Source organism: Papio anubis, chromosome 1 (genome assembly GCF_008728515.1).
Source record: "Papio anubis isolate 15944 chromosome 1, Panubis1.0, whole genome shotgun sequence".
In the NCBI taxonomy this organism is placed as follows: Eukaryota; Metazoa; Chordata; class Mammalia; order Primates; family Cercopithecidae; genus Papio; species Papio anubis.
In genome coordinates this window covers 88301170-88329033 of record NC_044976.1, presented here as the reverse complement: position 1 = coordinate 88329033, position 27864 = coordinate 88301170, and the positions used below count along the sequence as shown (strand labels likewise).

Here is a 27864-nt window from a genome sequence, read left to right as displayed (position 1 = left end):
AAATTATTTCTCAAGAGTAAAACTAGTAACACGAGGGAAAATTAAACAACCAGCAATTGGACATATTGTAAGAGTGAGTTAGCAAAATTACACTGACCACAAATCATTGTACAATCTATTATACACATCAACTTCTTCACCACATAAACATGGCTAAGCTATCCTGATCTACCATCAACTTTTAGTCTCTTGTGTTTAATGTGAAACATGGAGCTTTGAAGAAATTCTACTTGCTAGAGTTTAGCAACAAAGTATAAACATTTTATCATACATTGCACCTTTAACCTACTCAAAAACTCAAAAAGGGTTCAGTGACCTTTCACAATAATCCACAAACTATTCCACCAGCAAAACTGCTAGTGTTTACAAGGAAAAATGCAACTCCTTTTAACCCCTTTTAGACCAAACCTAACAGCCTCACCTTTTTAATAAAGGGAGATTTGGCACAACTTTATGATCATCTCAAACTGCCACTTATTTTCTGAGGTGCTGGAAAAACTTTTACAGTCAACCTAAAAATTATGTTTATGACTCAGCTTTTGCTTCAAAATACACTGGGATGAACAGTGTTTATTCTAGTTGAAAGCGATGGTCTTGAAAGGGTTTAAAAGAGTGACTAGTGAAAAGAATCTGAAAAGATTCTGTTGTACTTACTCCTCGGCCTCGGCCTCTGCCTGTTGATGGTCCTCCAAAAGCATCATAGTTTCTGCTTCCAAACGTACTTTCAGGATAAGCAGGCGTTCCTCTCCCCCGAGAGCCTACAGGTGCAGGCTTCATATGGGGTGAAGAAAAACTGCTGTAGGAAGAGTAATTCTCTCTTCCTCTGTCCTCCATAAACCCAGGCCTCAATTTTGAACGGGAGTAAGGTGCTTCCCAGCTAGACCCGCCCTGGTTTCTACCTCCGAAAGAGTCAAGGCTATTCCGGTAGGAGCTCTCAAATCGACCACCATAACTACCTCCGAAGCGGCTTTGTTCGGGTTCATTAAAACCATAGCCAGATCTGTACAGATCTCGCCCACCCAGAGAAGACCTGGAGTCGTAAGACTCATAAGGTCCAAACCTGGAAAAGTTGCACAGTGAGGGAAAAAACAAAAGTAAGCTTACTAATGTTAGACAATTCAAAAGACAAATTATCAGATGACATTTATCAACTAAAATTCATTTATACCATACTGGTTTGCACAGTTCTACTTTTGTTCACACTTGATTAGGGCTGGGCAGTTCAACGTGAGACCAGATAGAAAGCTATCTGAGTCAGATTCTAAACATGAATTGAGTTTAGTAAAACTTAGCTTAAAAATCTGCTTCTTAGCAGCTTTTCTATTTTATGAAGAAGAAAAGATTTGTCTGTCATTATTTAAGCCCAGCCCTAGTCTTGGAAAAGGTCATTTGCTAAAGTTCACAAACTATTCAAACGTTTTTGAATCTATCTCTATTATTAAAAATTACAAAACATTTACAACATTTTGGCTTTCAATAAGGACACAAACTGAAGTCTACTTAGATGTAGGTTATTTGTGACACAGAGAGATCCTTTTGCACTCCCAATAATCTATATCACAAACTGCTTCATTGTGTCTGTAGGAGTCAAAATTTGGGGAATTATCTCTGGTTATAAAAATTTGACAATCTGCCAAACTTCAGCCAAGGTCAATTAATCAATCCTCAATCACTTTTTACTTGTAGACTAGAAAATCTAACAAATCTAGAAGGATAAACAGATAAAACATAAAAGATCACCAACATATACCCTCTGCATATGAATTTTCAAGGCAGATGAAAAAGAATACATCTTATAATATATTCAATTATTTGAAAAATTATATCCTTCAGGAAATTATCACATAAAACTATCCTTAAAAAGGGAGCACACAGTCTCCTCGAGGTTTTAAGAGAGTTAACAGAAGAAATAAATCATCTTCCTTCTCACAAACCCAAAGCATGGATTACAAAAGTTGCTTGATATCTTACAACACAATTTTATAAAGACCCACAATTACACGAGATAAAACAATAACATCTACAGAAATAGCTTATGCACATTACATTCACAATATAAAAGGGCAATAACTGACATATTAAAACATTAAGTGTTACATTACTTCAATTATTTACAGATCACTAAATAGAAGGTAGTATTTACTTCTGAATCCTAGTAACCATATAAAAATTATTCCTATTTCCAACTACATTTTTCAAAACATCTGTCACATAAGCAAAATAGTTGCAACTGTTCAGTTTCTTAATTTTTCTTTACTATAAATCATAGTGGCACACTGGAAGCAGAAAGAAGGAAAGTAAGCATCATTCAGTCCATCATTAAGGAATCCGGATCCTTCAATTTATGAAGAAGGATGACTGTTTCACATGTCTACTAACTAGTTTTACTTATATTCAGCAGGAACCTTTGTGCCTCAAAAAGCAGACACCCCTTCTCCTGAAATATGGTCAACCTTAAAGCTTGTAGTTGTTTAAGTAGGTTTAAGCTTTATACAGTAGTAACAGTATAAATACAATCTAGACTAGTAAAAGGTATAGTATTCATGGCTTTAATACAATGCTCCTAGCCTAGAGCACAAGTGCTTTGGTGTAAGTAGTACCTGTCAATAAATAACCTGAACATAATTTTAAAAATATTTTATTATTGCAATATGCTCTTCCTTTAAAATTAGAATTAAAGGAATATGTCTTGAATGTTTCTTAGAAAGCAAATGTTAGACTGTTTCAGTAAAATCCATTCTAGTTAGACTGCTTTGCTAATTTACATAGCACCCCACATTAGAAAAGATTTTTTTTAATTATTAAGAAAAAGCTTCATAAATAATATTTTCAATAACATTTTAATATCATTTTTCAGGATATTTTGATTGACAAGAAGTTAGAAGTAAAAGAATTTTTAAAAAGTTCACTGCTAAAAACAGAGTATCTTACTCTATTGTATTGACATGATATAGTTATCTGGTGTTTTCCTAAAATAATGTCTGCCAGTAATCCTAATTTAAATTTTATCCCATTAATTAACACCTTTAAACATTTAAGGTGATGATTCAATAGCAAACAGTGAAGTTCAAGTATCATAACATGCCTAAAGAATACTTAATATATCCAGAATCTTATAGTTGTCTAATTATTTGGCCAAATGATTAAGCAATTTACCTGCTACCCCCACCACCACCACTGTGATTGTCCATGCCATATGACTGGTTTAGGTAGGACTCCATGGATCTCTGACCCCCATAGGATCCATGGCCATAGTCACGATCCATCCCTATAAGAGTTTAAAAAGAAAAAAGTTATATGATGCTCACCTTTACTGGCACTCAAAAGAAGAATTTTTAGATAAATATCCTTGAATGTCAGACCTCCGTAAGATCCAGGGCCATAATCACGATCCATTCCTAAAAGAGAGTCAATAAGAAATTGTCAGTAAAATACACCATTTTCTTCAGGGATCTTTGCACAAAACACAAGATATTCCTATCTATCTCCTGAGATAATAATTTACCATTAACATTTAAACTAAATTCACACTAAATGCTGAAGGGAAAAACACAAAGATGAGAAGCTACTAAATCAAATTTGCTTAAAAAAAAAGCCTGATATTTCAAAGGAAAACATATTTTCAACTAAAAGTTCTACATTAGAATTATTTCTTTTTTGATTTTCTTTTGAGACTGGTTATGAGACTGGCTAATTTTTGTATTTTTGATAGAGATGGGCTTTCATCGTGTTGCCCAGGCTGGTTTTGAGCTCCTGGGCTCAAACAATCCACCCGCCTTGGCCTCCCAAAGTGCTGGGATTACAGGCATGAGTCACTGCACCTGGCCACAGAATTATTTTCAATTTAACCAATATTTATTTGACTAGGGGACTACTATAAGGCCTTGTATTAAGTACTATAGCATATATAATTAATGATACATAATTCCTATTCTTGAGAAGTCAGCATTTAATAATGTCAAAGGGGCAATTTTTGTCCTATATGACAGCAGTAGACTATACTTGTTTTATGCATCTAACTCCTCTCTAAATGTCTGAAAACTCAGAAGCAGCCACGTTTCCAATTAGCCTTGTTCACAGTAATTGAAATAGACATTTTTAAAAAGTAAAATCACAGAGTGAGACCAATCTATGGCACTGTGCCTATAAATGATGACTCAACAAATGAATGCAAATTCTAGCAATGTGAACACTAAAAAAAAAAAAAAAAAAAAACTAAGACACAATAAGCATATTGTCTATTTTATTACACTGCAATTCTGCCTATATGCCAACCTCTGATATGAAAAATAAATACAACAAGAGAGGTAACAAAATCAATTTAGGATGACTATAAAAATCAGAAAGTAAAACAAACATTTAGAATTTGTTTTCTATAAAGTACTTTAAAAATCCCTCATTACTATCCTCCCCAAATGTGATACACAAATAAATACAATGGTACACACAGAGTAAATACCTTAATTTACATTTTTAAAACATTAAATTTTATATAATCATTTAAATATCTCTAGTCCTAACAATAATAATAATGACAACAATAACAACTTTATAAAACTAGTACTCAAAGTCATCCAACTTTAAACCTAGTAGCAACCTAAATGTTCAAAATCAATCCTCTCATTGTATAGACATGAGGAACTGAAGTCCAAAGAGATGAAATGATTTTCCCAAAATTCCATACATATCCTCTTGTCTAGTCTCATGCTATCACTTCTACATGAAATATTTTCCTCTACTACCCTAAAGAGCGGCCTACTGAAACTTTCTAATCTTTTAAAGTCCATTTCAAATACTAATACATTCAAGAAAACTTTTACTGATACTCTCTCAGCTGAGTGTCATCTTTCTTCTGAATGTTATAGGCACAAAAGCCTATAACTCTCACGTGGTGCTTGTGATACTCTGCCTTACTCTGCCATTTGTGGCCTCATCTTAAATTTACTAGTCCTGTGGTAAAGTCCAATTTTTATCTTAGAACAGCAGTTGTCAAGGCAGCTGCTGACCACTGGGAGTTGCTGAGAACCTTTCTGGGGATCCACAAGGTCAAAATATTTTCATAAATAACACCTGAACATTATTTGCCTTTTTCACAGAGTTGACACTTGCACAGAAGGTGCAAAAGCACTGATGAATAAAAATGCTGGTGACCTAGCACAGATCAAGGCAGTGGCAACAGATTGTACTGGTAGTCATTACATTCTTTTTTTTTTTTTTTTTTTTTTGAGACGGAGTCTCTCTCTGTCGCCCAGGCTGGAGTACAGTGGCTGGATCTCAGCTCACTGCAAGCTCCGCCTACCGGGTTTACGCCATTCTCCTGCCTCAGCCTCCTGAGTAGCTGAGACTACAGGCGCCCGCCACCTCGCCCGGCTAGTTTTTTGTATTTTTTAGTAGAGACGGGGTTTCACCGTGTTAGCCAGGATGGTCTCGATCTCCTGACATCGTGATCCACCCGTCTCGGCCTCCCAAAGTGCTGGGATTACAGGCTTGAGCCACCGCGCCCGGCGTCATTACATTCTTTAACATTACACGCTCACAGTAAAAATAATAAAATACAAATGCCAATTTCTCCTCAGAATGTCCTTGACGAAGCAGTAAGAATTATCAATTTTATTAAAACATGACCTTTAAGTACACTTTTTTTTTTTTTTTTTGAGACGGAGTCTCGCTTGTCAGCTTCAGGGCTTGAGTGCAGGCTGGGGATCTCAGCTTCACTGTAAGCTCACTTCCTGGTTCCCGCTATTCTCCTGCCTCAGCCTCCCGAGTAGCTAGACCACAGGCGCTTGCACCCTCACTCGCTAATTTTTTTGTGTTTTTTTTTTTTAGTAGAGACGGGTTTCACTGCGGTTAGCCAGGATGGTCTCGATCTCCTGACCTTGTGATCCGCCCGTCTCGGCCTCCCAAAGTGCTGGGATTACAGGCTTGAGCCACCGCGCCCGGCCAAAGTACACCTTTTTTTATATTCTCTGTAATGAAAGGGAAAACATATCAAGCAATTTGGCTGCCTACCAAAGTACCATAGCTCTCCCAGGAAAAGCTATTGTGCAAGTGTTTGGTTTGTGAATTAAATCAGCCACTTTTTACAAGGAACACTCTTTTTACTAGAAAGACTGACAGACAAATACGATGGTTTTCAGATTTGGGCATTTGGCAGATATTTTCTTAAAAATGAACTAAGTGTGACCTGGCGTGGTAGCTCACGCCTGTAATCCCAGCACTTTGGGAGGCCGAAGCGGGCGGATCACGAGGTCAGGAGATGGAGACCATCCTGGCGAACACGGTGAAACCTCGTCTCTACTAAAAATACAAAAAATTAGCCAGGCATGGCGGCGGGCGCCTGTAGTCCCAGTTACTCCGGAGGCTGAGACAGGAGAATGGCGTGAACCCGGGAGGCGGGGCTTGCAGTGAGCTGAGATCGCGCCACTGAACACCAGACTGGGCAACAGAGCCAGACTCGTCTCAAAGAAAAAAAAAAAATGAACTAAGTGAAACCATTGTTTTAACAAAAACAGCTGACATTATTTGTTGTCAATGATAAAATTCATGCTTTCAAGTGAACATCAGAATTTTTTAAAAGTTGTATCTACCACTTTGAGCTTGACAGCTTCCCAATACTTATAGACTTTCTGATAAGGCTGGTGGTGGTATTACTGAATATGATTTTTTAAATATTGTGCCATAAAACCTATCAATATTTGGAAAATCTGCATTTTATATAAAAACCACTATTTTCCAAATAATGTCGATATTACAAAATAATGTATGGTAAAAAAGATCCATTCAAAGTACAAGACATACTAATGGGTTTTAATATAACAGTACAAAAAGTTTATCAATATACAAAACATATGGAGATATTTTACTGCTTTTTTCATTTGAAGACTTCAAATCTGGTGTGTAATTTACACTTACAGAGCACCTCAATTCAGACAATCCATGTTTTAAGTGTTAAATAGGAACATGTAGTTAGCAGCTACCAAACTGGACAACACAGTCCCAGATTAATAAAACAGTTATTTTTTGTGATAAAGTTGGTAAGTATATAGTAAATTTATGCTCATATATTAGAGGATAATTCTAAGATTAAAATAAAGTTTTAAAAATGGAAAGTTTTCCTCTAAGGCCTATTTAAAAATAAGATTATGTTTAATCAGGTACACAGAGGAAAAAATCTTATGTTTTATTTCTGCTAGTTTCTATTTTGAGTTAGCATTGGCTGCCTTTGAATACTAAAACCTTCAGTTTTTATTCTATTTTTATTTCACTAAAATCAAAATTATTAACATTTATTGCACACTAACCATGCATGTGTTAGATACTCTGAAATGTACAAAAATTAATAAAGCTACTTTTATATAGCAATGATTCCGGTTGATTGCTCATAGAACAGGAGGAAAAGTCTTTATATTGTATACAGTGCAGTTATAGGGCTATAGATTCTGTAAGATGACTGCTTTTATATAAATTTTTCTTCCAGTCACCAAAATGAATTTTAAAATCCCTTTTAAAAATAAAACTGTGAGAACATAGTAGTATCTCTTAAATGAAAGTAAGTTACCAACAAAAATAAAACTGACCTAATAATTTAAATCAAATACATGCTCAAAAATGCTAAAGCTCATTTTTAATTAAAACACAAAGAAGCAGCTGCAAAATACTGGGGGAAAAACTGACCTATGGGCTGGGCAAGGTGGCTCACACCTGTAATCCCAACCCTTTGGGAGGTCAAGGTAGGTGGATCAGCTGAGGTCAGGAGTTCAAGACCAGTCTGACCAACATGGTAAAACTCCGTCTCTACTAAAAAATACAAAAAAAATTAGCCAGGCGTGGTGGTAGGAGCCTGTAATCCCAGCTACTCAGGAGGCTGAGCCAGGAGAATCGCTTGAATCCATGAGGCGGAGGTTGCAGTGAGCTGAGATGGCGCCACTGCACTCTAGCCTGGGCCACAAGAGAGAAACTCCGTCTTAAAAAAAAAAAAAAAAAAAAAAATTAAAAACTGACCTATGACCAAAATAACTAGCTATGTGACATTAAGTCTTGAGTGGGACTACTTTTTAGCAACTCTACACTACCAGCAGCCTACTACAAGATACCAGCATCTACCACCTAAGTTATTGCAAAAGTCTCCTAACTGGTTTTCCTGCTCCACTTTTGCTCCTTTGCTGTTTATTCTGAAGACAATAGCCAGAATAATTCTGATAAAATGTAAGTTCAATCATGTTCAATGCTCAGTAACCTCCAATGGCTTCCTCTTATTCCAAGTTAAAGCCAAAGCTTAAAATAACACATAAGAACCTATACCAGTGGTTTTAACTAGGGGAGATTTTGCACCCCCTGGGGACATTGGCCATGTCTGAAACATTTTTGGATGTCACAACTAGGGGGCAGATGATACTGACATCTAGCATATAGAGGCCAAGGAGGCTGTTAAAAGTTCTACGATGCACAGGACATCCCCCTACAACAAAAAATTACTCAGTCCAAAATGTAAGAAATTTGAGAAACCCTGCCCTACATGATCTGCCTCATCACCTCTTAACTTCATTATCAATTTTATACACCCCTGTTCACTCCACTCCTACACCACCAGGTCCCTTGATGTTTCTAGAACACAAAGTGTATACCCATTTTGGCAGCTGCTGTTCCCTCTGCCTGGAATGCTCATTCCCCTGAACCTGCACTGTTTACTCCCTCAACTTTTTCAGGTCTTCACTTGCTATTGCTTCTGATATATAAGCAAATTATCTTTGATTTTCAATGCTTTCTGGCTACATCTCAACACTCTAACCTTGTCTTAAGATTGCTCAGCAAAAAATCATCTGTTCTAGTCAAGCCAGCGTTAAGGTCTTGCTCTGTCACCCAGGCTGGACTGCAGTGGCACAATCATAGCTCACTGCAGCCTTCACCTCCTGGGCTCAATCAATCCTCCCATCTCAGCCTCTGGAGTAACTGGAACTATAGGGGGGCACCACCACGCCTGGCTAATTTTTAAAAAAAATTTTTTTTGGGCCGGGCGCGGTGGCTCAAGCCTGTAATCCCAGCACTTTGGGAGGCCGAGACGGGCAGATCACGAGGTCAGGAGATCGAGACCATCCTGGCTAACACTGTGAAACCCCCGTCTCTACTAAAAAATACAAAAAACTAGCTGGGCGAGGTGGTGGGCGCCTGTAGTGCCAGCTACACAGGAGGCTGAGGCAGGAGAATGGCGTAAACCCGGAGGTGGAGCTTGCAGTGAGCTGAGATCCGGCCACTGCACTCCAGCCCGGGCAAGAGAGTAAGACTCAGTCTCAAAAAAAAAAAAAAAATTTTTTTTCGTAAAGACAGGGTCTCACTATGTTGCCCAGGCTGGTTTCAATCACCTGGCCTCAAGCAGTGCTCCTACCTCAGGCTCCCAAAGCACTAGGATTACAGGCATGAGCTAGCGCACCCTTTTCTCTCCCTTTTTCTATATGCTATTTATATAAAAGGTATTATGAAGCAAGAAGGAAAATATGGAGACACTGGAAATACATATTCCTTCCAAGAAATAGTGTGGGGAAAATCTGTACCGTGCCATGTTTTCCAATGCCTTCTACTTCATTTCACTTCCTAGAAAACACAGTGCTAACAATAAAATACATTTTTGGCTTTTTGGTACCTATGCATTGTTTATTTCTTAAAGCCTATAAGTCTTCCTCTAAATAGCTTCATGGCTTTCATACTCACCTATCTTAAATCTATGCTCAAATATCATCTTTTTAGTGAGTCCTTCCCCAGAGACTCTAAAACTGCAACACATACAAGTACACACACACATTTATCCTCCTTCTCTGTTATTCTCCCTAGCAATGATCATCATCTAACATACAATATATATTACTCCTTTTTTCCCCTGTGGACTAAATTATGACATATATATTATTTCTTATCTTGTTTACTATTTCATCCCACTAGACTGAAAGCCTCACAAAGGCAGGAATATTTGTCCATTTTGTTCACTGCTATATTCCCACCTCCTAGAATATCTGATGCCCAGCAGGCACTAAATATTCGCTGAACAATGTCAAATAGAATCCCTGAAATTAAGTTCCTCATTTGTAAAATATAAATAATCTAGACCTAGAAGTACTGTCAAGCATTGGCCTTTAATCAGAGGTGCCTTCCAAAATCAGAGTGGTTTTGCACAACATACACAGCCAAAGACCACTTACACTGAAATTAAGATTCGAGAGGTATAGGCTATGTCTGAACAGACAGACTTTGAAAAAGCTCCCCAGGAGATTCCAACAATCACCCTCAGATGAGAACCACTATCATAACTAAAATTAGGAGAAAAAATAAAAGTCATAATATTAGATCTTATTGCAACACCATATAATAAATAAATGTCTAGCCCTGCATGAGTCTGCATTTCAAGTCCTATGTTTAGACATTAAATCCAACTATCCAGTAAATCCTAGATGGCCTTTTATCATTACAAATTATCTCCCTCTTCCCCTTCCCCTCCCCCTCTCCCTTGTAAAAGCACTAGTCCTACATTCCAGTTTAAAATTCTGGATTCATTTTTATTCAACCCTCTCAATTTTCTGCCCATTACTAGTCAGCCTGCAAGTTCTGCTAATTTGCTCTTTATTTTTAAGATTACTACTATCACCTCCCAAGTTCAAGGTCTTAAAATCTTTATATCAAAACTTATGAAACGGCTTTCTCGTTAATTTTCCAGTTTTCAATATAACCAACATGTGGATGCAAATTAAACTTCCTTTGGTAATTTTCAATTTCCAGCTCACAAATATATTCTTCAGTACTAACTCCCTATATGCTAAGACTTTTTAGCCCACATGAAATCCAAAGTTTATCTTAATCTTTAAAGACGATAAAATAAAAATCAACTGTTCAGTGATTATTCCCATCAATGGCATAGTCTTTAGTAGTACATTTGCTTCAGTTTTACTTTGCGAATATATTCTATTCTGTACGAAAGTTGGATTTTACATCTCTGGCACTCAGGATATTTAATGCCACTCCCTCAAGTCCTTCATATGTTTTTTAACCTGTATTAATTGTTCTTTGTTCTTTTTCATATTATTATCTTGTGTGGCAGGGCCCTAACTCTAATAACTATCAAAATGACAACCAATTGTATTCTACATACCTCTCATGATTCTATCTAGCTCTACAGTCACAAGTCTAATGTCATGCTCATGTCAATAAACAATCAAGCTTCTTCATGTGCTCCTCTAGACAGCTCTTTATATACTAACACATCTGGACAGACTGAAGAAAATGACCTCAAAAACAAAGTCAAAATACATTACAACACAAGCTACATAGAACCAAGCCAATAATCCACTTAGTCTACATTACTCAATACCAAACTCTCTAATTCAACCAAAATAACTCAACCAGTGTCTTGTGATTCATCACTCAGAATGTAGGTAGGCCCTTTGGAACACATTAAAATAATCACAATTCAAACAAAACGGACCAAAAAAAAAAAATCAAACTAATGTGAATAACCCCTAACATTTTCTGATAGCAAATTCCCCAATTCAAATACTATATATGGTAAGACAATATTAACACATAAGTGATATATCAAGAACCAAAACAAGGACTGAAATAGGTAGAACTGACTTTCTACATTGATACTATATTTTTATGGGCATGAAGAGAAAAGCTGAAAGAGGATACTTACCATTAAAACCCTGATAAGTATTCCTGCAGGCGGAGTGCGTATAATCTATGAAGACACATTTAACAAAAAGGAATTAGTATGATATTAGCAATAATTCAAAAGCATATACCCATCTAGTCAAAAACAAGTACAATTTTTAAAATGACATTAACCCAATTATCTGCAAAATTGAGAATAATTAAAACAAATAATTACCAATACTCCATTTGGGAAAAAAGTATCTCTTTTTGCTTCACTGTCTCCCCAAATGGTAGGTTTATTATCCAAATTATGGTAAACATTAGTTTACAACACCTGATACATAGTAACAGCCAAAAGAGGGGATTCAGCACTGATTTGTACCAAGTAACAAAAGGCAGAAAGATTAAATTATGTATCAAATAATGCAAAAGCAAAGACATGTGAGAATTGTACCTAACATGACATTTTTGCTAAGTTAATTTCTTTTACCATTTAATTTGCTCTTTAAAGATTTCAAGATCTTGGCCGGGCACGATGGCTCACTCCTGTAATCCCAGCACTTTGGGAAGGCGAGGTGGGCAGATCACAACGTCAGGAGTTCAAGACCAGCCTATCCATTATGGTGAAACCCTTTCTCTACTGAAAATACAAAAATTAGCCGGGCCTAGTGGTGCGCGCCTGTAGTCCCAGCTACGAGGGAGGCCGAGGCAGAAGAATCACTTGAACCCAGGAGGCGGAAGTTGCAGTGAGCCAAGATTGCACCACTGCATTCCAGCCTGGGCGACAGAGCGACTCTGTCTCAAAAAAAAAAAAAAAAAAAAAAAAAAAGGATTTCAAGATCTCATCTGAGACATGCATATGCATATACGTATATGACTGTGTTCTATATTCATCCAGAATGTGTCATCACTGAAAACCATATTGCCAATTTCCTCGTCAAAACTAATTTAACAACTGTTAAATTCTTTAATTTTACAAATATATACGTAGTTAATTTTACAAACATATACTGGAAGAACAGAATTTAATATAGTGGTCATCTGGATACAACAGAATCCTGCTACACTACGCGGGAATAGATTCATATATGGCGTTAGTCAAATTCCATCTTCCAAATACAGCAGTGGTGTATTTGGACAGTGAGAGAGGGAGTATTTCATCACTAATATTGTTTAGCATTTTTATCACTGACACTATTTAGAACTGTAGGCATACAGCACTAATAGAAAGCAAACATACTACGTTTTATTATTGTTTTTCAGTTCTCTATAGAAAATGGATTCCCTTATTGCCTTGGGTGGGGAGGGGAAATAACTGTTTCCATTGCCCCATCTCCACTTTGTTAGCTTCTGCTATACCTTGGGTGTTGGCATTATCATCAAACTTTAGCATGAAAATACAATAATATATTTCTTATTTTCACTCCCAACTCTGGCTACTTCAAGTATTCGGAGTTTTTTGTTTTGTTGTTGAGCTTTTTTTTGTTTTGTTTTGTTTTTTGTGGGGTTTTTTGTTTTTTTTTTTTTTTGAGACGGAGTTTGGCTCTTGTTGCCCAGGCTCGCGATCTCGGCTCACTGCAACCTCTGCCTCCCAGGTTCAAGTGATTCTTCTGCCTCGGCCTCCCAAAGAGCTGAGATTACAGGCGTAAACTACGGCGGTGACCGGCCCAAACAGTCACAGTTTAAAGGTATCTACATCAAAATGAGTCAAAGTCCAACTAAAACAAACAAAACCACAACAGTGTGCTACTCTTAAGAGCTGAATTTACTATTTCAAAGTAACTGAAAAGTATCTACAAGAGGGCGATTCCAGTCCCCTTTCAAAAATCTGTACCTAGATGTGAAAGCTTTAATTCTTTGTTGCATGAAATCTTATGAAAAATCAAAAGCTCATTGAGTAAGACATATGCTGAGATCACACCTCATTTAAAGATCATTTTTTTGGTGGGGTCAAAGGTTTACAGCCTACTTAGCAAACTGGTTTTACTTAAGCATGCCTGGTTACTCAGGATTAAATCCAGTTTAATCATACAAGTCCTTTCCCATGTCTCCCTAATGTTGTCACTACCTACCACTTTATCTTGACACCAATTCCTAGCAAGGTTTGAAAACAAAAGTGAAGACCAAATGAATATTACTTTGTGACCCTGTAAAAGTGGTTTAAAGAATTAGTATCTGAGACAACTGAAAGGTATTGCTAAAATACAGTTTATTTAATCCATAGGTCGAACACTTACAAGGCTGTGTACAGGTCCAAATGTGAAGGACATTTCATGCTTGCTGTGCCAAAATTCTGACTAACTTCAATCCTATCTACACACGATCCAAAGAAAAGTGCTTTGGTTTACATAAATATTTCAAATTTGGGATTAACAAGCAGGTAATTTTTGATGATAAACACCCCAGTTTGCTAACCAGGAAATATCTTGCTTTCCATTTTGCATAGATATCTATCTATACACATCACTTAAAGACACCCTTTCAACTCATCTTAAACTGGGACAACCAGAAACATCACTGTGAACAAGCCTCTGAAAATTCTATCTGGCAAGAAGTAACCCGAGGCTGAGGATTAAGCACACGGTCTGGGTCGCTGCCCTGTGGGGCGAATGCGAGACTAGGTGGGTGAGGCCGCACTCGCCCGTTTGGCCGAGACCGGGAAGTTGGAGACGTCGGGGCAATTTCCACTACCAGGGGCCAAGGCGAGTCTGGGGCTCCAGCCCGGAGGTTCTCGCGCTCTAGGCGCGTCCTACCGGGCACCGAGTTCTCCTGTCTCCGCCGGCAGCGGGCGCCGAGCGGGCCGAATCGGGGAGCGCGGGTCCCCAAAGAGGCCGACTCCGGGCGCTGGGCCCGGGGCGGGCGGGCCGGCGGCCTCCGGGCCCGCAGAACAAAGCCCACACGGCCATCTTGAGACGGTAAACAGACCCCCAGCGCAGGCCACCCCGCCTCCTGCTAGCCGCGCCGACCAGCCAGAGGTAGTGCTTACCGTCCTCGAAGTCCATGGCAGAGGCTGGGGGCCGTCGGCCTTGGAGGCGCTGGGCTGAGCTACGGCCGGCGGCGAGCGTCCGCGACCCGCGATTCCACACGATCAGTCCGCGCGACCGAGAGCGGCGCTACCAGCCCGGGAGCCGCAGGCCACAGCGAGGCTGGGGAGGCGGGGCCGACCGGCGCTACCAGTCCTCTCGGCGCGGCCTGCTATTGGCTGGCGCGGGTTGGTGGGCGGGCCCTCGCGTGGGGGCGGGAAGCAGGTCCGCTGTCATGATCGGAGGTGCTGACCCTCCGGAGCCGCTGATGGGGAAGGAAGGTAAAAAAGGAGCGCTAAAGATTGGCAGGGGTTGTGGGAAAGCAAGCCGAGTGTACGGGAAGGGCCGGCTGCGGCCCGCCATGTTTGAACCTGGCAAGAGCGAAAGAAGCCGGTTGGAATGCCTTCCTCCTGCCCTAACTAATAAAATTGCAAGCCTAACTTTTGCTTTGTATTGGCTACGGATGACTAATCATAACATTTGTAAGTACTTGCAGAGTTTCCTCCATGGAGACACAGAAGTCTGGGACGTTTTTAGAAGCCTGTGGCAAATTTGAAAAGCAAGATACAAAATTGCATATGGAGTCTGATTATCGCTGTCAATAAATTTTCTTGAAAGACAAAGCATTGAAATAAAATGGAAATAATAATTCTTTAAAAAATTTTTAAATTATTTTTATAGAGATGGGGGTTTTGCCATGTTGCCCAAGCAGGTCTCCAACTCCTGGGCTCAAGCAATCCCCCCACTCCCAGCCCCGTCTCGGCCTCCCGAAGTGTTAGGATCACAGGCGTGAGCCAACGCGACCCGCCTGGAAAGATTTCTAAAATATGGCCTGCTTGGCCACCACGCAGGATCTGCAAGCTGCATGCCCACAAGTTTCGGCACCCATTTGGACTTTAACAATCGGAGATGGCAGCGGTGAAGGCATCAACATCAAAAGCTACCAGGCCTTGGTATCCTCATCCAGTATATGCAAGATACTTGCAACATTATCATCAAGCAATGTCTTGGATGCAAAGCCATCACAATGCCTACAGGAAGGCGGCGGAATCCTGTTTCAGTCTTCCATGGACTTCCTTCCTGCACTTCTTCCCCCAAAGCTCTTACGATAACCAGGCTGCATATCGTCAGTCCTTCTATGACCATCATGTGGCCTAGCAGGACTCCCCCTGCAGTTCTTCACTTTTCAGAGGGTCTGGGCAGCATCCACATGGCAGCAGTAGGATCCAGGCATCCATAAGAGAAGACTAAGCTTTGTCCAAAGAGGAAGAGATGGCGATCGAGTCAGATGCAGAGGTAGAATGTGACCTGAGCAACGTGGAAATCACCGAAGAGCTCCGCCAGTACTTTGCAGAGACCCAGAGGCACAGAGAAGAACGGCGGCGGCGGCAGCCGGATGCAGAGCGCCTGGACAGCTTGTGAACGCTGACCACGACCTGTACTGCAACACCCGCCGGTCGGTAGACGCCCCAACTGAGAGGCCTGGTGAGCGGCGCCAGGCCGAGATGAAGCGTTTGTACTGGGACAGCGCCGCCAAGATTCAGGTCATGGAGGCTACGGTGCAGCTGAGCTTTGACACGCACTGTGACCCAAAGCAGCCCAAGTACTAGCCGGCCATCCCCCTGAAGTTCTGAGCTCGGGGCACAGGGCACCCAGCTTCTTCCTCTTCCTTTTGAATACACGCTCTTCATCTCTCCTTCTGTACATTTCTCAGGGAAAGGGGACTTTGTACTGAGGTACAGGCATGTTCACCACAGTCCCAGTGGGCCTGTCATGGGGTGGATATACTATGCCAGCCACTTGGAGGTCGGCAGGACATATTCTGTTGCCAACATGATAAATTTTATCCTGAAATAAAATGATAATTTTGTATATATTATACTGGTTTTTTATGTTGTCGGTAACAGTTCAATTCATTAAAGTTCTTGCCTGGAGAAAAAGAAAAGAATTCTAAAACACGAACAATGATTCTTTTTGTGATGACTTTTTATATACACATGATTATGTATTCTTCTATATTCTCCAAATTCTCGAGCACTTTCATAATGTAAAATATATATTTGGCATAAAACAAGATTTCATATTTATTAATGACTAGTGTTTATTAAAAGTTCTCTTTAGCCAAATAATATGTTTCATTTTCTTTGAAGATATACTGAGTGATGCGGAGGTGGGGTCTCTCTTGACCATTTAAGTTAGTGGTTCTTGATTGTGACTCTACTCTGGAATCCTCCAGTGCACTTCTAGTAAGTGCCAATACTCAGGTTTCACTTCAGGGATTCTGATTTGATAATGAACCTAAAACTGTCACCAATGTTTATTTTTAAGACATTTACAAGAGATGCTATTGGACTAATTTCTCTTCTGTTTCAGTAACCCGTACTCCTTGAGAAAATGTCAAGTCTAGAAAAAATGACTTTAGAGACAGGCTATGATCTAGTTCTGAATTTTAAGGTGCAAATAAAAGAGCTGTAACATTCACAGATGGGTAAGATTTGTGGCAGAAGAGTCATCCAGAGCTTGAAGGATCACCTCTAGAAACACACACACACATACTAGATTGTATTATTGCCACTTTGGAAACAGTGTTTGCGGCATGGACAAAGTGTTTTTTTTTTTTTTTTTTTTTTTGGAGATGGAGTCTCCGGCTGTCGCCCAGGCTGGAGTGCAGTGGCCGGATCTCAGCTCACTGCAAGCTCCGCCTCCCGGGTTCACGCCATTCTCCTGCCTCAGCCTCCCGAGTAGCTGGAACTACAGGCGCTGCCACCTCGCCCGGCTATTTTTTGTATTTCTTAGTAGAGACGGGGTTTCACCGTGTTAGCCAGGATGGTCTCGATCTCCTGACCTCGTGATCCGCCCATCTCGGCCTCCCAAAGTGCTGGGATTACAGGCTTGAGCCACCGCGCCCGGCCGACAAAGTTATTTATACATTCAGGAATCTGGAAAAAGACAAACTGACATTGGAGCAGTTTGAACCACAGATCAAAAGACTTTTTTTTTTTTTCATAGAGCAAACGGTGGCAACAATGAGTTGATCACCAGATAGGAAATCATGAATCAAATTATTTACTTTTCTTCAGGGTCCACCCAGTTGCTGGAACCACGGAGGCAACCTCTGGAAATACAACTACAAGAAAAGCTCACAGATACACTATGTGTATTAGTGTTGCCCCAAAAATGGGCAGGGCATTTTTTTCCTCCTCCATCCTGATTGATTGACGCTGTTCTCCTTCCTTTTCTTGTTTCCTCCTTTTTTCCCTTCTATGCAGATACTCCTCTGCTTACTTGGGGTTACATCCCAATAAGCCCTTCATAAATTGAAAATATCACAATTGAAAAATGCATTTAATATGCCTAACCTATTGAACATCATAGCTTCGCCTAACCTACCTTAAATGTGCTTAGAACATTTACATTAGCCTACAGTTGGGCAAAGTCATCTGGCAGCACAGTACATTGTAGAATATCAGTTGTTTACCCTTGTAAACACTGTCGTTGACTGGGAGACGCTGCCCAGCCTTTCAAAAGAGTATCCTACTTCATGTCACTAGCCTGGAAAAAGATCAAAATTCAAAATTGGACTATAGTTTCTACTAAATGCACGTCACTTTCACACAGCTATAAAGTCAAACCATAGTAAGTCAGAGACCATCTATACATGTTTTCTATTCACCTGAGCTGAACATTTTGAAAACCAAACTCATAATTTCAAACCTGTTCATCCTCCTGTATCTTTTCATCTCTGTTAGTGGCATCATGAACAGCCATGCACTAATCCCAGCTTACGAGTCATCTAGTCAAGACTTAGCCCTCCCTTATCCTCCCACCTCCAATCCATTCTGAAGTCTTTCATCTGTTTATTAGCTCCTAAAATGTCTTAAACCTGCCCCCTCCTCTTCATCCCCACTGCCACAACCTAAGTTTAGACTCTCATTATCTCTCTTCAAAACTATTGCCTCAGCTTCCTAATTAATCTCTCTACCTTTCAGCCTCCTCAGGGTTGCAGTGAACTAAATGCAAATCTGAACATGTCATCATGCATCTCTATCAAGGATTAAGTCTAGTCAAAGCTCCTTACCCTAGAACACATGCAGCAGGATTTGGCCACTGCCTGAACTGCGTCATCTCTCTGCATTTCCCTCGCCTCCTCTCTCCCACACTCTCTCTTTTGATTAGCAGTTTTAGGTGACAGGTTCCCAAAACGCCCCTGTGCTTTTTCATACCACTGAACTTTTGCTTATGTTGTTTTCCTCTACTTGGAACACCACTTGGTTAACTGTACTCATCTTCAAAACACAGCTCAGGATTTATTTCCTCTAAGAAACAGTCCCAGATCCCATCCCCACCCCCTAGGTCAGTACTTCTCAAATATCAATATGCATATGATTCACCTAGGGACTTGTTACGACAAAATCACATTCAGTCAATCTTGAATGGAACTGGAGAGTCTGCATTTTCCTTTTTTTTTTTTTTGAGACGGAGTCTCACTCTGTCCCCCAGGCTGGAGTGCAGTGGTGCGATCTCGGCTCACTGCAAGCTCCGCCTCCTGGATTTATGCCATTCTCCTGCCTCAACCTCCCGAGTTGCTGGGACTACAGGCGCCAGCCACCACACCCAGCTAATTTTTTGTATTTTTAGTAGAGACGCAGTTTCACTGTGTTAGCCAGGATGGTCTCGATCTCCTGACCTCGTGATCTGCCCGCCTCAGCCTCCCAAAGTGCTGGGATTACAGGCATGAGCCCCCGCACCCGGCCAACAGGCTGCATTTCTAACAAAATTCCAGGAGATGCTGCCGCTGGTGGAGCCACACGTAGAGTAGCAAGGCCTTGGGTTCTGTGCCTGCACTATCTCCCATGCATTAAATACTCTGGCTTTATGTCTTCCCACATTAAAAGCTCTTTGGGATTAGAATCAAGACTTCTTTGCATCTTAAGTGCCAAATATATATGTTTACCAAGAAAACTGAGTTCTCACTGAATGTTCTTAGCTTTTTTTTCTTATCATTTTCTCCCAGTTTACCTTCTGGCAAAGAAATGATTTTGTAGCCTGAGGTCTTTAGGTGTTGGCATGACTAGAAGGGAATAAATATTGGGTCACTGTACACACACACACACACACGCGCGCGCGCGCCCTTCTTCCCTAAAAGAGAAGACTGCCAGACAAGGGATTCCTAACTCAAGAACAAACCTGACCTTGGCACAAATGCATGGAGAGCCAGAATACACATATATTTTCTCCCCTTCCTTCCTCTTTCCCAAATAGGAGATGCTGTTCCAGAGGCAGATGGCCATACTGCAGAGATACCCCACAATACTTGAGAGTCTATCAAGCTGTCTCCTAATTCATTTATTCAACGAATATTGACTGAACATTGACTGAATATTGACTGAACACCAACAATGTACCAAGCATCATTTTCTTACTTCATAGTTATCTCTCTCCCACCTACTGCCCCCCACCCCCCACAGTCTAGCTAGGCTGCCTGACCTGCTCTTACTTTGTTAGGCTCAGATTTTTATCTTAAAGGGCCAATGCTTTGTACAAAGTCTCATGCCATTTCATCTTCCATATATTTTACAACAGGTGGCAGATAAATAATGCCAGACCAGCAAGGTCCGATGTAAAATAAAACATAGGGTTTTTATGTGAAGCTGTAAAAGAATATAGGTCTGAGGTCAAGAGAAGACTTCTGGGAGAAGGAGGAAATGTGAGGTTACACCTAGGACCTGATCCTGAGGGAGTTGTCAGAGAAGCCCCACCCTGGAACCTCAGAAGAGCTAGGTGAGTAGACTCCCTGAGGAGCCAGGGACCTTTGTTCCTTATCTCCTAGCCATCCACCTACATTCCTTCCGCTCTAACAACACAGGCCCATCTGCTGTTCCCCGAACAAGCTGTGTATTTCACATTTCCTGGCCTTCGCTCATGTTGAACTCTCTGCCTCTATCATGTTTCCTCTCTTCCTTTGCCATTCTTCAGGCTCAATATAAGTGTTGCCTCTTTGTAAACCTCTTCCAAAGTTCTTAATCAGAATCCCCTTCACTCTGTGTAACTTTTTAAGTGGTTCTCACAGTTGGATTTTTGCTATAATTAGTGAGTGAATTAGTTATATCCTTGCCTTGCTCCTTGTTCACACTCTTTGAGTGTGGAGACCCTTCTTTGCAACCCTTTGTATGGCCTGTACATAGCAAATTGTCACTATATATGTTGAAGGGGAGGAGTATCAACGAAATGATGAAAAAACTTAGACTGAAATGAGGTCTCAGAGCTTCTTCTGCAGAAAATCACTGTGTCATACAATTACTTTGGAGAGAAGGTGACAATAGAGTTGCAAAGGAAAGTCTTGATTACACGATGCTTTCCTAATTTGCCACTAGATAATTCTTGCTCCATGTTCTTTTTTTTTTTTTTTTTTTTGAGACAGAGTCTCGCTCTGTCGCCCAGGCTGGAGTGCAGTGGAGATCTTGGCTCACTGCAAGCTCCGCCTCCCGGGTTCACGCCATTCTCCTGCCTCAGCCTCCCAAGTAGCTGGGACTACAGGTGCCGGCCACCACACCCAGCTAATTTTTTGTATTTTTAGTAGAGACGGGGTTTCACCATGTTAGCCAGGATGGTCTCGATCTGCTGACCTCGTGATCCGCCCGTCTTGGCCTCCCAAAGTGCTGAGATTACAGGCATGAGCCACCGCGCCCAGCCATCTTCCTCCATGTTCTTTAGAGAATCCATAGACGCTTAGAGAGGGAAGTCAAGAGCTAACAATTACTGTTGTATAGCCAAACAGCCAAACTTAAAGTAATTTCTACTGAGGATCTGAGGTCATATCAAAGGAGAGCTAGTTACAGGGTCACAATAACGGGAAACTGCTGAAAACAGCTGGTGTGACAGCACTGAGTGAAATGTTATTTTATACATGGGACGATGTCTCTCCCTGGTTTTAATATAGAACTACAAAAAGATGCAAGTGTCTCTAAAAGCTGAAAGGAATAGCAATATAAATTATAAGTAACCTTTATTAAACCCTATATGTTCATAAATGTTCCAAAGCACTTTACAGGTGTTAACTCATTTTATCTGCTCAACAGTGCTATGATTGTAGGTATTATTATCACCCTCAATGTATCAATGAGGAAACTGACCCAGAAAGGTAAAGATACCAAGTCACAAAGCTAATAAAGCGTAGCACCAAGATTCAAACCCAGTCAGCCTGGTTCCAGAGCTTAAGCTTGCATCTCTGTCGTTTTGACGTACCTACTGTGCTCTGCTAGGAATGTTGATGGATACTTTACAAGCCTATTTCTTTACAATAAGGTAGGTTATACCCATTCCCAAACAAGGAAAACTGAAGAGAAGTTAAGTAACTCACCCAAGACCACACAATCAGCAATTGCTGGCTTCATATTTATGATATCGTTTAGTCATGCTTAGGTCTATTGGTGTACGGAGCCAACCTTGTAGAGCCAATACCATCATCAGGGTCCTCAGGTTTAAAAAAAAAGAGAGAGAGAGAGACCTTGCTAATCTATAGAGGATTTTTATATAATTGTGCATAATGCGGTCAAACAGAACTATTAATACATATCAGGTAACTATGTAAGTGATCATGAATGCTTTATCCTATGCTCCAGGTCATCCTCAGATTTGAAAAAAAAAAAAAAAACTGGTTAATCTTATATGAATTTGTTTTCCAAGAAAGCAAGGTAAAGTTCCAAACACAAAGTGCTTTCAAAATGTAATTATACCTTCCTTCATTGGTTACATATTATATAAAGTACACTTTTCTGGAAAATGAAGTATATTGCCTTATAGGAACTCAATTACAACTCTGAATTATTGCCATTCATTTTATCTTACTCTTGTGTCACACTCCATCATAAATTTTAATTTACCAAGTATATTAACAGCAAGCTGGCTGTGACATCTGTCAACCCCACTGATTGCCAGAATTGATTTGCTGGATCTGTCCTGCTAAGATGGTGTCCCATTTCTTCCTGACTCTGCCACATGTGTTTTTCCAAAAGCTGGACACTTCATTGGAGAGGATGATTTTTCTAGATAAAGACCACTGTCTACAGAGAATCAGGTTTTTCTACTGGAATACTCAAGGCATGTTGAGTAGGTTCCGCTGCCTGACTTTGTCTCTCCCAGTAGTTAAGATAATGAGCCACTTGAAGGGGGAGATTTCATCTTTGTGTCTCCAGCTTCCTAGCACCATACCTGGCATGTGGTAGATTCTTTAAAATGTTTCTTGAAAGAAAAACAGGAAACAGACACACAGCCAGCTCCTGTATTCATATAGCTTCAATTCTACATGAAGGCGACACCTATAAATAAAAATACAGACATAGAACATTCAAACAAGCATGGACACAATCTAAACCCCCTTTCTTTAGAGTCCTTACACAGTTTACAAACGGAAAAGGCACCATCCTAGAACAGCCAGTAGAGGGCATCACACACCAAATATAGTCAGAATGTGGCTACAGAAATTGAGTTCAAGTTCTAGTTTCTGCTGATCTGAAGGATTCTAAATGGACACCAAAGTAGAGAATATTGTTGGCCTGTGCTCTGCAAGTACCTGTATTTCTATTTTGGTGTAATCACGGATATAATTTTTCCTGTTTGCCTCATTTCATTTTCAGAGATGACTTTTAAAGCATGAAACAGTGAAAAATGCTTATTATAATGGCAAATTTGAAAAGCAAGATACAAAACTGCTTAGGTCTATTGGTGTATGGAGCCAATATGAAATCTGATAACTGCTACCTCAATAAGTTTTCTTAAAAGACAAAGCAAGTCCGGCATGATGGTATGTGCCCAGCTATTCTACTTGGGAAGCTAAGGCGGGAGGATCGCTTGAGTCTGTGAGCTCGAGGTGGCAGTGAACTGTGAACACGGAACTGCACTCCAGCCTGGATGACAGAGTGAGACCCTGTCTCAAAAAAAAGAAAGAAAGAAAGAAAAGGCTGGGCGCGGTGGCTCACACCTGTAATCCCAGCACTTTGGGAGGCCGAGGCGGGTGGATCACAAGGTCAGGAGTTTGAGATCAGCCTGGCCAATATGGTGAAACCCCGTCTTTACTAAAAATACAAAAAGTAACCGGGCGTAGTGGCAGATGCCTTTAGTCACAGTTACTTGGGAGGCTGAGGCAGGAGAATTGCTTGAACCCAGGAGGCGGAGGTTGCAGTGAGCCAAGGTCAGGCCACTGCACTCCAGCCTGGGAGACAGAGCGAGACTCTGTCTCAAAAAAAAAAAAAAAAAAAAAAAAGACAAAGCATTGAAATAAAATGATGGAAAGAATAATTCCAAAACATGAACAATGATTCTCTTTGTGATGACTTTTTAGATATATATGCATATTTATTTTTCTATATCCTCCAAATTTCTTGAGCACTTTGATAATGTAAAATAAATATTTGGCATAAAACAAGATTTAATATTTATTAATGATTAGCGTGTATAAAAAGTTCTCTGTAGCCACATATTGTGTTTCATTCTTTTTGGAGATATAGTTATTGATGTTGGGTGTGGGGAACCTCTATGGGCCATTTAAGTCCGTGGTTCTTGATAGTGGCTCTTCGCTGGAATTACCCAGGGCACGTCTCGAGTGCCAAACTCAGGTCTCACTTCAGGGATTCTGATTTGATGATGAACCTAAAACTATCAACAATGTTTATTTTCAAGACACTTAGGAGAGGTGCTATTAGAATAAGTGCTCTTCTGTTTCAGTAAGTTGTACTTCTTAAGAAGAAAATGTGAAGTCTAGAAAAAGAACTTCAGAGATTGAATATCCACACACTAACTGATTGATCTATGTGTGGGAAATGGTGTAACAACTACACCCTGAATCAAGGCTGCCACAGTTGTATGTGTGTATACAACTTACAGCTCTAAAAACTGGCTTGGTTCCAACATTTCCTCTAACTACCCTGCAGCCCTTGGGAGATAATTAGCTAATGACAGTAAAGGGCTTTTAAACTTGAAACATGTTATATAAATGCTAAACACAGGAAACACACAGAGGATTTCCACTGATTGCCAATACTTTGCAACCAGAGACAATTGGACACATCTTTCAGCCAATTTCTTTTTTTTTTTTTTTTTTTGCAACTGAAATCTTCCTAATCTTTAATCCCAGGGAAACAAAGGAAGTTCTTTTTTTTAATGCCTTTCCTACAAATCAAAGACCTAAGATGGTTGCTCCTTTCACTATCTCACAAGTGAGGTTCCAACAAAACACCACATTGTAATGTGGTTTGTGTGGATGAAGGTTAGGCAGTTCACCGGTTTGCTTGTATAACTGAAGCTGGGTGGGTGCTGCCCAAAAAAGGGTCATACCAGGTTGTCCAGTAGGAGTCCTGGTACTACCCTATACATCATCTTTTGTTTAAAGCAAATAATTTGTGCATGTGGTAATAAATCACATTGTATAAAAGAATTTCCATTGAAAAGCAACAGCCTTTCCTCCCTCCCCTTCGTGCTCAGCTCCAGTTCTTCTGCAGAGAAAAACTTCCTTGTTTCATCTGGTATGAGATCACTTGGTGTTTACTTCCATTGCACCGTATATTGCTCTTCTTGGTTTACCAACTTTAGTCAATAGCAGTTAATTCCACAATATAAAAATGAGCACGTCTCTCATATTATCCTCCTCTTCCCAATGTTTAATAACAGTAATCATTTATTTTATTTCCTCTTTTGGAACTACTTTTTTATATTTTTCAGTAAGTACTCAAATTTCTATTTCTTTTTAATAGCATATCTGTGGGCTCTCTGTTCTATAAATTGTAGTGGCTCCACTTCCCATTCCTGAACTTTTCTTCTCTCTTCCATTGTTGACCGCTGTACTTTACAACTCACGAAATGGTTAATATTTGTATTGTGTACTGCCATCATAAAAAACTATGTTCTACTTTTTTTTATAGGTTGACTTTAGAAGTTAAAAATCTATATAATTCCTTCCAAAAAGTATAGTAAGGAAAGGGGGAGAGGACAAGTAACCATACATTGGAGAAACCTGGTAACTCTAGTTCAATCAGGTGATTGAGGTCAGGACCAACAGTCATACCAATAGTATGTACTATCCATACATAGTATGAATGTACTCTTGATTTCATGTGATAAAAATGGCACCTTACCTTTGCGGTCCTCCTCACAAAACCAATCACGCCAGTCTAATAATAAGAAAAAAAAAAAAAAATCCCAAGTGAGAGACAGTCTACAAAACCCTAATCAGTACTCCTCAAAACTCAAAATCATCAAAAACAAGAAAAGCCTGAGAAACTGCTGTAGCCTAGAGGAGCCTAAGAAGACATGACAACGAAATGAAATGTGATAACCTGGATGCAATGGGATTCTGGAATAGAAAAAAGACATGAGGGAGAAAATTTAAAAATTTGCATAAGTTATGAACTTTAGTTATTAATAACATATCAGTACTCATTCATTAATTGTAACAAATGGGCTATACTAATGTTAGATGTTAATAATAGGGGAAACTGACTACAGGGTATATAGCAACCCTCTGTACTATTGTGCAATTTTTCTGTAAATTTAAAATAGTTCTAAAAAATAAAGTTATTTAAAATATTTTTTTAAAAATAGAAACAGGCTGGGCACGGTGGCTCAATCCTGTAATCCTAGCACTTTGGGAGGCCAAGGCAGGTGATTACCTGTGCTCAGGAGTTTGAGATCAGCCTGGGCAACATGGTGAAACGCTGCCTCTACTAAAAATACAAAAAAATTAGCTGGGCATGGTGGTGCACGCCTGTAGTCCCAGCTAGTTGGAAGGCAGGAGAATCCTTGAACTTAGGAGATGGAGGTTGCCATGAGCCAAGATTGTGCCACTGCACTCCAACCTGGGTGACAGAGAGAGACTCTGTCTCCAAAAGGAAAAGAAAAAAAGAATCCAATACACTACACATACTCAATTATGATTAATATAAACATTGTTCAATGTTAATGTGCTAGGATATTTTCTTTTCCATGGACTTAATGTTATAACCCCTGGGTCTCTCAAATGAGGCTATTTCTAGCATGAAGGTCAAATGAATTGCTTTTTCGTACACTCCGTTAACTGCTTATATTCCTGTCCAGTTGTAGTTTGCTTCATGTGTGGTCTGTGACTTTATTGTTCAGAATTGTTTCTCTCAAGTTTCCAATTGTCATTTTATCTTGTGTATTCTACCCATTTTAACCATTAACTCTCTCCTTTCACTTTATTTTAGGAATTTGTTGAAATTTCCAGTTTATTGCTTTTTACTTCTCCCTACTACATGCCCTTTTTTTTTTTTTTCCCCTGTGCTTATTTACTTTTATTTCTGTGAAGTCATGGGGGAAGGTGAGTGCACATAGGTTCACTCTCCTGTCTCAAAAGAGAAACTTACTTCACCTTTCATACAATTTCATCAATACTTACTAGAGTATACTAGCTGAGATCTGACTCAAAGAAAGGAAAAGTATATGCAGTGTTATACTGGGCTAGTTCTAGTACTCAAGGAAAAAGAAATAGTACTTTCCATCAGTTAGTGACCTTCCTGCCCCAGATATTTCTAGAAGCAAGTTATTCTGATCAATACAATTCTCTTACTTGTTTTTAAAGAGGCACATGATGGTAGGAAAATGAGTTGTTTTAACAGAAAGGGTGAAAGTACTTGTCCAAGGTCGTTCAGCTAATAAAATAAGTGAAAGCATTACGACTAGAAAACAAACAATGGTAGCCGGGCGCGGTGGCTCACGCCTGTAATCCCAGCACTTTGGGAGGTCAAGGCGGATGGATCATGAGGTCAGGAGTTCAAGACCAGCCTGGCCAAGATGGTGAAACCCCGTCTCTACTAAAAATACAAAAAAAAATTAGCGGGGCATGGTGGCACACTCCTGTAATCCCAGCTACTCCGGAGGCTGAGGCAGAGAATTGCTTAAAACCTGGAGGGGCGGAGGTTGCAGTGAGCCCAGATAGCGCCACTGCACTCCAGCCTGGGAGACAGAGCGAGACTCCGTCTCAAAAAAAAAAAAAAAAACAAAAACAAAAACAAAAAAAAAAAACAAAGGTGACCTGAGGAGTTTTCTGACACACACCCCATACTGAGCCTGGAATCGCTGTTTCCCATTTGTTTCTCTCCAGCCTTCTTCTCTCTGACCATATCCTTTTTTCAGAAATTCTAAAAAGAGGCCTAGAGAGAGGGCGGGGTAGGGTGGGAGGCTAGGAGGACTA

The 27864-nt window shown here is 40.0% G+C and overlaps 2 protein-coding genes and 1 pseudogene across 6 annotated transcripts in view; 1 reads left to right on the top strand and 2 right to left on the bottom strand.

Moving 5' to 3' along the window:
* The window catches only part of ZNF326 (zinc finger protein 326), a 36048-nt gene extending 21252 nt beyond the window's left edge, over positions 1–14796 (bottom strand). The window contains exons 1-5 of one of the 5 annotated variants that reach the window (XM_003892170.5): positions 14624–14796; positions 11678–11722; positions 3363–3398; positions 3157–3268; positions 655–1060 (exon numbers count right to left, since the gene is read on the bottom strand). In XM_003892170.5, the coding sequence (XP_003892219.1) occupies positions 655–1060; positions 3157–3268; positions 3363–3398; positions 11678–11722; positions 14624–14639 (615 nt within the window). In that variant the 5' untranslated portion in view covers positions 14640–14796. Of the gene's footprint in view, positions 1–654; positions 1061–3156; positions 3269–3308; positions 3399–11677; positions 11723–14623 lie in introns of all 5 variants that reach the window. The other 4 variants (XM_021943868.2, XM_021943877.2, XM_017944475.3 and 1 more) reach the window with 4 other exon arrangements.
* Positions 14797–14799: 3 nt separating this feature from the next.
* LOC103886619 lies at positions 14800–16591 on the top strand (annotated as a pseudogene).
* Positions 16592–21261: 4670 nt separating this feature from the next.
* Positions 21262–27864, bottom strand: part of LRRC8D (leucine rich repeat containing 8 VRAC subunit D) — a 170398-nt gene continuing 163795 nt past the window's right edge. Inside the window, exons 2-3 of the transcript XR_004176122.1 lie at positions 25790–25825; positions 21262–22978 (exon numbers count right to left, since the gene is read on the bottom strand). The gene's annotated coding sequence lies outside the window, so the exon portion shown is untranslated. The remainder of the gene's footprint in view (positions 22979–25789; positions 25826–27864) is intronic.